Below are 13,026 nucleotides of genomic sequence, written 5' to 3' on the forward strand. Positions count from 1 at the left end.
AAAGTTTCGTTGGAACGAAGTTACGGAAAAATCAATTAACAAACGGAGACGTAACAGTATGTTAAATCCATCATTGTGAGATATATAATGGTGGCCATAGTTACTGAGTGTTCTCCTAACGAAAATATAATTCAGAGTTGTAGTAGAGTCAAGCTGTTTTAAAAAAGAAATTATTTGGGTGCTGACTAGTAGTTGAAAATATTGTTACGACAGCGGAAGTCAGTGACGCTGCTAACACGTCATGAGATTCTCGAAGTATCTTGAATTTTCCTGGCAACTCTAGTCTGTTTAAGGCGCCCTCTTTTTTTAGTATATAAGCCCGGCAAATAAACCAGAATGAGATAGATAGAGAGATTGCAGTTATATAGATATAGAGACAGATAATTGAGTCAAGCGAGCGGTAGTGACGGTAATATAAAGTGTGTGTTTTGTTATCGAGATTGCAAAACGTATTGACTGTGGAAATTCTGTGTATTATAAAAGTGTATCGAGAACGAATAAACTAGTTTTAATTAATAAAGGACTTGTATCGCTGAAGTTCCTCGGAAGGAATGTATATCGGAAATAACAAACGAGCAGATACACAACAATATTGTCGAGGGAGGTCGAAATTAGTTTGGTGAGGTAGTTGCATGGATATAAGATGTCATAGGCAGTCAAATTTATTAACTCTGAGCAACAGAAAGAAAGATGGCAGTTCGAGGATATTTAATTATGATAAAGGGGAACTTGGTTGGATTCTTATAACTTCTTCTGTTGCTCTCTTTGGAAATGTCCTAAAAAATAGGCGTAAAATGCAGGCACACCACATGTTTTCCATCTGATGATAATACCACACAAGAATTAGGTTTGTAAAAATTAGTCATGGCCCCTTGAACGTAGAGGTCTTTTTACCAAATGACTATATAGGCACCACCTTTACCAATTGACTTAATGACAAAGTGTTTGCGAGCTTTCAGGATTGATATAGCTTGATTTTCTTCTTTGGATATATGGGTTCATGTATGTATTTTTTGAACCATGTTTATTTCAGTACGGTAGTGTCATGAAAGTGACGGGTCTCGGAAGTTCTCTTTTTTGTGGGATCCATTTGAGTTTTGGATTTAAATTCTATGCATTTCAAAGGCTCATGTATAGTAGGTATTTTATCATACGTGAGTTGTCTGTTTGAAACATTGACAGTGACATTTTTGCCACCTACTTAAGCTTGATAAAGCCTCCCCCATGTGGGTCAGCAGTAAGTATACTTATTTAAGTTGCTAAAATCCTTGATTCCATCCCCGTGGCGGACAGGGATCTGATAGTATCGTACTAAAACAAACAAAAAAAAAAACCTGATGAAGGGCTTATACCAGATTTTAGCTAAAAACTTTGTCAAACTAAGTTTTAATTCTAACGTGTTTTGTTTTTTGTGTTGTTGTTGTTTTTTAATTTCGACATTAAAGAAGAAATTTACAATTATTTTTGATGCCAATAAAATCTGTGGGTAAATTTCGTGTCGAGGATGCACAAAACCGGATATGGCGGATGAATAATTACAACAACCTTTAATCGTGCAGCTAGCCGCCATTTTGTCACATGCTCATTTTCACAACTCACATGACCTAATATTTGGCCCCGTGATCAAGTGTGCTGCGCTTTCTAGCAAATTCAAAACATTTGGGCCAACCACATGGATATGTTAGATCAACCCTTAGATACCAGGTAAAAACTGGTGTAACTTGTAAACTGGCAACTCTTCGAACTTCTATAAGTTTTCAACATTACTGAATAATAGTATCACTTAACTTCGTAAAGATGTACGTGTAGAAAGTGGCCTTGTTTTTATTAGTATTACACTTAAAGGCTCGCGTCTAGATTCATACTCATACTAGTATTACTATTAGTACTAGATTCATTAAACGTTTGGTTAGAACTTTACATTGGTACTGCTGAACCTTATTTTTACATAGTTTTTAAGGTTAAAGTAAATTCAGTTTTTTGGTTAAATTTCTGAGTTTTATTTCTAAGATCTAGGCCTTTATATTTATGTGATTATTAATATTATTATTACACAAATGTTAGGACTGAGGAACGGTTACAACTTACAACACCAATAATTGTTAAATGTAATGGGATACCTAATGACATAGACCTTTTATTGTAAATAAATTTAACAAAGTAATTTAGAAATTTTAAATCTACATTCATTAACAGCTATACACTGAAGTCAAGTAATTTTATGGAGTATTTTATGTTTATTTTTAAGAGAATCAGACATTTCCCAAATGTTTTATTTTGAGAAAGATTTGCATAAAAAACTAAACAATCTTCTTGTTCTTTTCTAGTTAGTAAAGAGATATGTACATAAATTAGAATATTTCTAAAATACAGAAAATCAACTATTTATAGAACTTATGTTTTTTGTTGTTATTGTTTACAAATAGTTTTGATAATGAAACGTTTATTAACTGTAGGAATATAATAATGGTCTATTGCTTCTGATGTATGGAGAAACATGACAAACAGTAACTCAAGCAAATGCTACTTTTATATTCTGTATATGTATTTGGTGAAACTGAAAATAATTTAAACTATCAGCACATCATAATCATCAGGCAAACTCTTTCACAAATTAAAAATGTTATCAAGGCTTTTAATACTAATGTATGTTATCCCAAATATTAAAATTACCAACATCAGTCATTTCAGTCCAAAAATAAATGATTTTTTCTCAGGTTAACAGTTTAATTAAGTTATTGCATAATTCTTTTCTGAAGAAAATGTGTCACTGTTTAAGCTTTTTCAATTAGAACTGTAGGTATGATAACATACAGACAACAAGAAACCAGTTGGGCTTTCACAGCTGTCCTTGTCACACCCATCCTTTATTTTAGTTTTATAGAAATTATTGATTCCAGTCTGAAACTCTTGTTGTAAAGTGCTGGCCCCTGGCAACAACTGGTAATGGCAACTCATTCCATAAGTCAATCACAATGTTAAAAAAAAAAAATGTCTTGAATAGGGTATAGACAACGTGTTCCAAATCTTAAAATTGTGCTCTATTACCTTGAGAATATAACACAAAGAAATATAAGGCCTTTATTGTGTTTATTTCCATGGAGTTAATTGTGTAAAGTTTAGTAAGTTCACTTCTTATCCATCTTTTTCTCTAAAGAAAATAAATTATGAGACCTTAACATATCCCTCTGAGATAACCCTTTTATCCCAGGAACATTATAGTACCCTTTCTGTGAACCATTTCCAATAAGTCAATATCTTTTCTAAGATAAGGAGACAAACTGTTCAGAGTATAATATGCGAGGCCTATCAAATATTAATTACCTCTTTTCACTGATAATCAGTATGTCTATAAGTCCATCCTAAAATTATATTAATAACAGAGCAGTGCTTTGATGGTTTGAGTGATTTATCCACCAGTATGCCAAAATCCTTTTCTTGAGTAATGCTCTTGAGTTGACCCCTTCTAAATTAAATGTGTGATCCTCATTATGACAACCTGAATACAATACCATGTATGCATAATTAATGGTCACTTGCTAAATATTTGTCCAACCTGCCAGTTGATCTGAGTCACTATAATGTCTTAAACATCATCAATTCAATTAGAAATACCAAAGAGTTTAATGTCATCAGTAGGATTTACTAATTATGCCCCTAACAATATTCATATTGAATAAGAAAACGTTAAAACTCCCAAGTACCAACCCCTGAGGCTCACGATTAGTAATAATGGTTCAACCTTTTGTTTTCTACCATCCAACCATCCTGTGGCCCAGTTAACTAATCCTACTGATGTGATTTTCTCAGCTAGTTTTTTGTGTGTCATCTTATCTAAAGCTTTTTAAAAATCTAAGTAATTCAAGTCTATGTCCTTTCCAATGTTCAGGTGACAAGTAACTTCTTTGTGAAAAAGATAAATGATTAGTAAGGAAAGAATTCTCTTTAGTGAATCCATGTTAGTTTTCTGTTATGATATTATATTTCACCAAATGAATTTTTAAAGCTTTTTTTATCAGACTCTAGATCTTTTTTTTTTTCCTACTACAAAAGTAAGATTAACAATCTTATAATTTCCAGTGCAATTCTTATTCGAAAATAGAGGTAACATTAGCAACTCTTCGATCCTCAAACACCTGTACTGTATCTGTTGACCTACCAAAAATGAGTGGCTTGCGTATCTGATAGTTGGCATCCTTTAAATCCCCGGACAAAACCTTTTTAATCCCAATTATTTTCTATTTAACACTAAAAGATTAATATCTGTGTTATTCAGGTCAATTCCAATATTTTGTATTGAACACTCAAGGTCAGGAATGATGTAAAAACAGAAGAGAAAAATACTTTAATAGGTCATCCATTTCATAGTCTTCAACATTCCTGTGGTTGGGTCGATGAGTAAGCTCTAAGAAATCTACAGGATTTGAAGAAGTGGAATATCTTGTTTTCAGATACTTGGTGTAAAATTTGAAAAATGCTAGACATTTATTACTTTTAGCAAGAGTCAAGAGAAATGTTGTGGAAACATCTGGAATATTTTAGGTAAAAATTATCCTTTAATCTAAAGTTGACTGTTGTTAAATTATTTATAGATATCAGTTGGTAAGGCATTCGTTATGTCTTGGAATACTACGTTATTACCCGGAGAAAAGATTCGTGCTTAGGATCTGTTTGACAGGATGTGTTTTTTTTTTTTACATTAGAAGAGATTATAAATGAACATAAAATTATATTACTCTGTGTATTCACAGTATATCTTCACACTTTTAACACAGTGTTTGTTACTGTAGTTGAATGAGTGATATCTTTTCACCTAACTCTTTACAAGTTCCTCAGTGTTTTGCATTTTTTATAACATTTATTTAGTGTTATGATAGGAGCATGTCCAAATGCAGCTGTTTCCCAAACTTTAACTTTATATATTTTTAATCTGAGTTTCTGTCTTCATGCAGCCACATGAAACCACTCTTGTCACCTTATATTCATATATGATAGTCTCTGTGTCCCCAGTGAAGATTGTGTAGGAAGTAGTGTATTTCATGGCAAAGAGTTGCTTGTAGAGTTGTTTGACATCGTAGAGTAAAGACGTGCATTCATTCCCCTGGATAAGCCTACTCAATTCAACTTATAACTTCTCTCAAGAGTGAAAAAATTAAGAAATCGAAAGCTATCCCTGTAAAATAACCCATATCCAGTATCACCCCAGAACCACTACCAGTAAGTCAACACTGTACAACTATTCCAAACATGGCTTAACTACTGACTTATTTAGAGAGACAATTACCACTTGACTTGTAATCAGTTTCTAAATACATTATAAATTTTATTAGCTTTACTACTAGCAACAGCACACTGCCTAATAACTTGAGTGATTTATCCACCACTATGCCAAGATCTTTGGTTCATTCAGTCTCAGTAGACTGCAGCTCATTTACTATAAGAAGAGCACCATACCCCTTTTGTATAACTTATCATCTGGAATTTCTAAAGTCTTGTTATAAGTGTTCTCCAAGTCTAACCAAGTTTCAGTAATTCCAATATATCATTGTTGTCCATTTCATGTAATGCCATGCGCTTATACATTTTGTTCATAATACTCTTAACATTTGAATAATGACAACTAAACTTAACCTAAGAGAGGGCATTGTTTTACTGAAAATGGTTCAGAGAAAAGGTACTTGGATGATAGGGGAAAGGTATAGACTAAGATTTCTTACTTTCCCTTCAGAGGTGACCTTATTTAAGTTTAAAAGGTTATCCAGTGGATCAGTTAGATAAGGGTCACATATTTCTTTGTACTGAACTTTGAAAATACAACGATTAGAGAAACAAATTTAAGATTTAGAAATGATAGGTGAGGTTGCAGGTTAAGACAGTTTTATTTTTCTGATTAGCCTGTGGAACAAATTGCTATTACGTAGTAATATTGTAGGCTAGCCTTTTACAGGAACTTAAGAGTAGAATCAGTGATTTTCTTAAAAATAAAGGGTAGTTTTAATTTTTCTTAGGAGTAGGTGTGGTGTAGGGATAACTGTGAGTGACCAAATAGTTCCTTGTTATCTGTAGAGCTGGTTGATTAATTTTATATTATCAATTGTGTATGAGCAGTTGTTTCATCGATTAGTGTCACGTAAAATAACTGATTACTCAAAATTATGACTAAAGCAATTAATGTCACGAAAATAAATCGACCAATTGAAATTAGTGTTCATAATTATTACATTACAAGTAACTGGAATATTGCCTTTATGATTTTTCATGATTTTTAATTTTGTTCAGCTTAATCAATTTGTGTCATGACTCGGGAAAATTATCAAATAATTGAAATCAAGATTTTTGATTATTTTAGGTAACTTAAAAATTGATATCATATTTGCATTTTGTTAAGCTACATTGTGGGCTATCTTTGCTCTGCCCATTGCAGATATTAAAATCTGATTGTTAGAATTGCAAGTTTTTTATTTCAATGCCAACAACCATGTACTCGTATTGTTTTATCTTTGATGATGTAATAAACAATTAGTTAAATGTAATCTATTAATGATTCCATTAATTGATTAGCAGATTCCACTAATCTCCCAGCTTTGGTTATCTATTTGTTATGCTGAGGGTAGATATTTGAGATGTTCGAAGAGTTAAACTGGTTATGGAATAAAATTGGATACTTAGGAGTCTGGTTGTGGTGTATAATTGGAATTTAGGGAGATTTGTTATTCAGGTGATATAAGAGATTTAGAATTCTGACACAATACCTTACTTCCTCTCACAAAATAGCTTTTCTCGACTAGCACTACATATTCTGGGATACCTTCATGTTTTTCCACCATTTATGTTCATGACACAATCATAAAAGAGTGAATAATATACCTGGAAGAGATATGGTGCGGCCTCCCGCTGATGTGACATGTTTTCTCGTTTGGTTCCTAAAGAAGGATCTTTTTATGTATTGGCCTTCCACCACTTCAGTGTAGGATTCTAGCTATCTTGTGAGTGAAGGTAAGATATCGTGTCAGAAGTTAGCCTCCCCACTTTCAGTGATATCTGGTATAGGTCTTCTGACCAGTCTTGAAATGATTAATGAGTGCAGATGTAAAGAAGGTGCTGGTTATAATAGAAGTGGTGTTGTGCTCCTATTGGTGAAGAGCTGCTGCATGTGAGTATGCAGAAGCAGGAGGTTGAATGCTAATGGTATGCATTGAAAATTGGTGTTAATAGAGAGCACTGCTAATCGAGAAAAGCTATTTTGTGAGGGGAGGTAAGTATCTATCAGAAATACATTTTCGGTGTAGAAAAATGCTAATTATTGGCCTATATTATAAGCAACTCTCTCACTGGTTTTGGATTTCATTAAAAGTTGTATAAATACTAATGTACTTTCCTTTTTTTATATCTTGTATTATTAACTATGGTATTCTTCTTATACCATTCAAAATTTTTATTTAATGTATGAAAAAGCAGATTGTTTTACTGTATTACATATTCATTTTGATTAAACATATATTTATCTTGAGATTGATTTGTATATATTTAAAAAGCATTTTAATGTAAAACAAACCATAACATTCAACGATTTGTCTCTTTCAGCAGTGGAGACCAGGTAAATGATTCAGGGACATCTGATGATACCTCACACATACCAGCTGATGGTAAGCTGTACAGTTTTGTTTAACCTGGTTACCTGGATAAGTTATTTACTGTCTGACATAAAACCATAAAGGTACTAGTTTTTACAAAGAATAAAATAACAAGAGAAAAATTAACATTTTGAACATGTTAATTACATGCATGTTGGCAGGACCTTGTATATGTAATAAACTGAATGGAATAATGAATTGTGATACAGTGTATATGAATTGAAAGCCCATCACACTTAATATCTGTTAAACCTAATTTATGGTATACAAAATTTTTCCTCTATAATTCCTTCTTTTTTTCTATTGCCCTCCACTTGTGCCTTTCATTGTTATGGTAGATACAAATGTATTTCCTGGGCAAGTTGTGACATTTCCACAGTTGTTTTAGTGTTTCTTTGACACCATCAGTCTAACACATACTTTATCTTTCACTGTTTCCTGTTAGTTATAAATTGTATGTTTTTGTTGGTAGCTATTCTGGACTCAGTTGCACCAAGTGGCTGAACCACTTCAATCTTTGCTTTTCTGTATGATTCAGTACTGGTATCACTCCAAGCTGTTGTCTGGTGATTTTGTTTCTTACTTTATCTAGTCTGATCTTGTTGATAGCTTCATGGCAGTATCTAATTTCACACGATGTCATTCTTTATTCAATTCTCTGAAGGTCCATGTCTGGCATTGATATGTTAGTGTTGGTGTAAGTACGAAGTTGATAAGTGTTTTCTCTCTGTTTCTAAAGGACTATTTTTATGAGACAGCAGGGGTGACATCTGATAAGTTGCATTGTTTTCTTCCTGGCATCTGGTTTCTGTATCTCTGTCTACCTCTATAATTAACTTGCTTAAAAATCATTGTTAGTAATGTGTTAAACATTATCATATGACTAAAGATTTTCCAGTATTGTACAGTGTATCAGGAAACTTAAAATAAGTGTTTGCTTTTGATTTTTTTATTTCTATTGAAGTTTGTTTTTAATAGGTTTTTATGAATCTGGTAAGCAAAAATATGGCCTATAAAAACTTGTAAATGAAATATAAATGATTGTGAGCAAGTTGAAATTACAACTTACAGACTGTAATATATTAACATTCAAAACATTTTTTTAATTATTTAGATAATACAGTCAACACAGTTGAAGATGCCATAGAACTTCATGCTACCCAACCGACCAGTAATCTTCTTGATCCTACAGTTCACTATCAGTTTAGAGCAGAGAATGGTCATGGTGAGCTCTGAAAAAAAGAAAATCTTTAGATTCCTTACATAGCTTATAATATGTAATATAACACTTTTTTTTTTCACCATCCTGACTACCTCGTGCAGGCTTGGATGTCTGTATGCTTCAGCAAACTTATGTAGACCTATGCTTCAGCAAACTTATGTAGACCTGTCTCAGCTATAACACTATCAATATAACATGCAGACACCAAGCGACCGTTTTATCCTTCAAACTATCCTCTCATCCCCACCCTTGAAAACTAACAATCTTTTAAACTCTTGTAAAGTGCTGGCCTCCATCACTGCCAAGGCAACTAATTCCATAAAGAAGAATTTAACTGGAGCTAGTCTGTCTTTCCAGATCTTAAACTTGTGTCCTCTCATTCTGTTATCTTCAGTAAATGTCAAAGAAATTAGATGCCTTTATCTTCTCAATCTCCTGGATAATCTTGTAACCTTCAATAAAATCACCTCTTAAAACCACCTTTTCTCAAGAAAAAACAATCCGAGATCTTAACCTATCTCTGTAAGATAATTCTTCCATCTTTGGAATCATCCTAGTAGCTTTCCTTGGAACCCTTTTTAACAAGTTAATTTCTTTTCTCAGATAAAGATATTAAAACTGTGTTTCAAGTGAGGACTAACTTGTTACTTGAATAAAGATAATTATGTTATTTGCATTTAACTCTCTCGCTACAGGCTCAGTAAATTCCATCTAAAAATTGTCCCCAAATTGACCTTTAGAGTTTCAGTACTATAACTTCTAATATGCTTTGTGTATCTTCAGGAAATTTTGCAAGTTTTCAGTAAGCATTAAGTCATTGTAGACAAAAAATCAGGATTTTTAGTGAAGTATTTTCACTAAAAAATTTTCTATGAATACATAGAGTCAAAGTGTTGACTGCTCTGAGTGCAAAGTGATTTTCATGTTAAGATTAAAAATACTTCATCTGAAAAAGCTTAAATTTCATTTGCGTAATCTCAAAAAACCTCCTAAATTTATTTCAAATGTTTATTTTCAGTAAAATTTTATATTTTATATGTTATTTTCCCTACCCTAACTCTCTATACAAGGTTGGTCAATTTGACTGACCTTGTAACCACCAATAAAATATTGAAATAAATCTAAATTACCCATTTTTCTTTCTAGAACAACTTCAGATTGTAACATGAAACTACATTTGTTTATTCTAAATAGCATTAAACTCATAACAGTATACATCTGTTGATACGTAGATTTTATTGTTTCATTGCATTTTGAACTGTGTCTAACTAATATTCCCACCATACAGTTTGAAACTCATTTAGCAAATGTGAAGCTCACATTACCCTATCAAATTACATAATGCACGAGCTAGTTGGGAGTTTCTCAGGAGTGCACTTTCTGAAAACTTTTTATTATTATTATTCTTTATTTTACCTAATCTAACCTGAAAGGTTCCTAATTTTTACATTTTAGTTACTCCTATAATAATATATGAAGAATACACATGAAAAACAAGAAATATAATACTTACCTGGGTCTTTTTTTTTCTTTCTGTTGACTGTCAATGAAACTTAACCCTACTCTTTTATACTAATGGTACTACTGAACTAAATATTTTTTATTTAATTAGATAATACACTAAAGAACAAAGGATAATAATGTGCAAAAAGCATACAATATCCCATAATTATCATAATTTTTTGGGCTTTCTAACTATTTGACGAACTGTTAAAAATTTGGCCAAGTTCATCGATGTGTTTCCCATGGGAATATAGTTTGAACTGGAAATGAAATAGACAATTCTCTATACGGAAAACAATGTAATAATACATCGTTAGATAGATTAAAACTTGGGTTTTGTACTGTTTATAAATAATATAGTATTAAACATCAGAGAGAACTATTGGCAACTTCTGAAAAAGAGGATGTAACAGATGGGTGTATCAAGAGGGGTCTGATTTGCTACTTTATGACTAAACAAATAAGATAGAAGGCTATAAAAATTATACTTTGCCTGAGTTATAACATTATATGGAGTAACTTGTGTTAAATTTCATACTTCTTGGAGGGGTGGTAAAAAATTAGAGAAGAGGGGGTGTCTAGAGAGCAAATATCATATTTCTCATACTAGGTGTAATACAGAATTTTTTTATGTTGCCTTATAAAATTAAGAACTTAAAGCTTGTGTTAAAATTTGGAATATTAGCTATGTTTTTGTGCCAAGTTTATTTGTATACCATGTCAAGAAAGTAGTTTAATTATATTTTGAATGTAACTCAGGAAAACATTGTGACATATGCAGAAAAAGATGCCTGTAGCAAGAGGGTTAATATGCATATAACTATACAGTAAAATTCTGTTAGTTTTAATACTAGTACTGGCAACAGAGCAGGGCTGAGCTTGGGTCGTTGGTTAGATTGCTGGATTATGGATCTAGGGGTCCATTGTTCACTTCTTGTTACTGAAAAAATCATACCCTGAATTTTGTGACTGTGGGTTCTTTATAAAGGTGATGGTCAATTCCCACTGTTCAATTTAACAAGAGAAGCTTAATAGTTCAAAATTAGGGATGGCTAGCATAGATAGCCTTTGGGTAGCTTTTTCACAAATACCTATAAGACAAAAAGTGCTGATTCAATTTCTTGAGTGATTTCCCATCTGTATTAATTGCATGATCCAAATAATAATAATCTAGGTTCATTATAGGTAATTTACTAAATATTTGCTCATCTTGTAAATTGGTCCATGTCATTCTGTAATACTTCAGTACACTCAATAATGTAGAAAAAAGTTTAATGTCAACATTAATTATCAGGTACTGTGACATACCGTGTGGTACAGGTTGCACCAGAGTGTGATGTAAATACTGATGCTTCTGCTCATGTGGTGACCACAGCAGCAGCATTAGTTGGCCAGCAAGTTGCTCAAACAATCCTAACCAGCTACTCCACAACCAACGATGGAGACAGTCCCACATCAGATGTCCAGCCCTCGGACACAAGGTTTGCATACTTTCCTGCTGTTGCAGATGGAAGCATAACGTCTTCACAATCTGAAGCAACAGCTCTACCAGCACCAAGCCCAGGTGAGGTGGAACTCTCACATGGATATATAATGATGAAAGTGGAAACTTGTTGATTTCTTTCCTCTTGGTAGTTCTTGTTGGAAAGGGGGTTGATTAATAACTGCAGCTGGGCAATCAGTGTAATCAATTAATTGTTAAGCTCATTAATTGATTACGTTCAACTAATTGATTACTCTCACGTGACAATTGGATAGCTGCAATAAATCAAAATAGTAATAATCAGAAATACTACTATCCATTAGTTAATTATTTTTGTAAGTCACGACACAAATTGTTTAAGGAGAACAACTGCACATTAATTGAAACTAATAATGAGAAATTATAATGGCGATATTTTGTTGATTAATTGATTATTTTTGTGACATTAATCAGTTATTTCATGGCACTAATTAATGTAATTGATAGTCATAGGTAATTGAGTTAATTGTGCAGCTCTATTACTCAATGAAACTAATTTGGAATTTGACAAGTATTAGCTCTTGTAAACATTATTTTATATGCGAAGATTTTTCTGTGCACATAAAAAACACATTACTCATGCAATTGTTGCAGACAAATTTAATTTATATCATTTCAGTGGTTATGCAAACTAATTTTTACTATCATGTTATAATTAATCTGTGTTAACCATGAAGTCGTAACATTTTCTAAAGACAATTAAGCCTTTTTTCCCTCCAATATACAATTTCAGCATATTTGTTTAATTTCCAATTCGCATATATTATTCGTTGACCTTTTATCATTACTAATTATGAATTTTAAAATTAAATCTTACATTAATAGTTACTCTGTTTTTTATATCTTGGTAATTATTGTGATAAAGCATGATTTTGCTCTACATTTCTGTCTTAGGCTTTTGTGATAGTGTATTTTTGACTATTCCAATGAAATTTTCAAGGTACTAACATCAGTAGATTGCAGACTTGTGCTAATTTGTACACATATAGACATAAGCATTGAAATCATAGCATAATATTACCGGCTACCTTTAACTCCAAAAAATAATGTGGGCAAGGGTTTAGCTAAATTACTTTTATTGGTACTGAAGCTCTTTGAATACCTTAAGTACCATCCTCACAATTCTACTAATCCAAATTGTTCAA

At 32.3% G+C, this 13,026-nt stretch overlaps 1 protein-coding gene across 6 annotated transcripts in view; it reads left to right on the forward strand.

Annotated features, from left to right (window-relative positions):
• Positions 1-1,570: 1,570 nt before the first annotated feature.
• Positions 1,571-13,026, forward strand: part of LOC106472714 (upstream stimulatory factor-like) — a 23,294-nt gene continuing 11,838 nt past the window's right edge. For 2 of the 6 annotated variants that reach the window (XM_013933365.2, XM_022401255.1), the window contains exons 1-4: positions 1,571-1,704; positions 7,585-7,646; positions 8,749-8,859; positions 11,654-11,923. In XM_013933365.2, the coding sequence (XP_013788819.1) occupies positions 1,673-1,704; positions 7,585-7,646; positions 8,749-8,859; positions 11,654-11,923 (475 nt within the window). In that variant the 5' untranslated portion in view covers positions 1,571-1,672. Of the gene's footprint in view, positions 1,705-4,352; positions 4,543-7,584; positions 7,647-8,748; positions 8,860-11,653; positions 11,924-13,026 lie in introns of those variants that run through there. The other 4 variants (XM_013933367.2, XM_022401256.1, XM_013933368.2 and 1 more) reach the window with 4 other exon arrangements.

Source organism: Limulus polyphemus, unplaced genomic scaffold (assembly GCF_000517525.1).
Source record: "Limulus polyphemus unplaced genomic scaffold, Limulus_polyphemus-2.1.2 Scaffold5543, whole genome shotgun sequence".
NCBI lineage: Eukaryota > Metazoa > Arthropoda > Merostomata > Xiphosura > Limulidae > Limulus > Limulus polyphemus.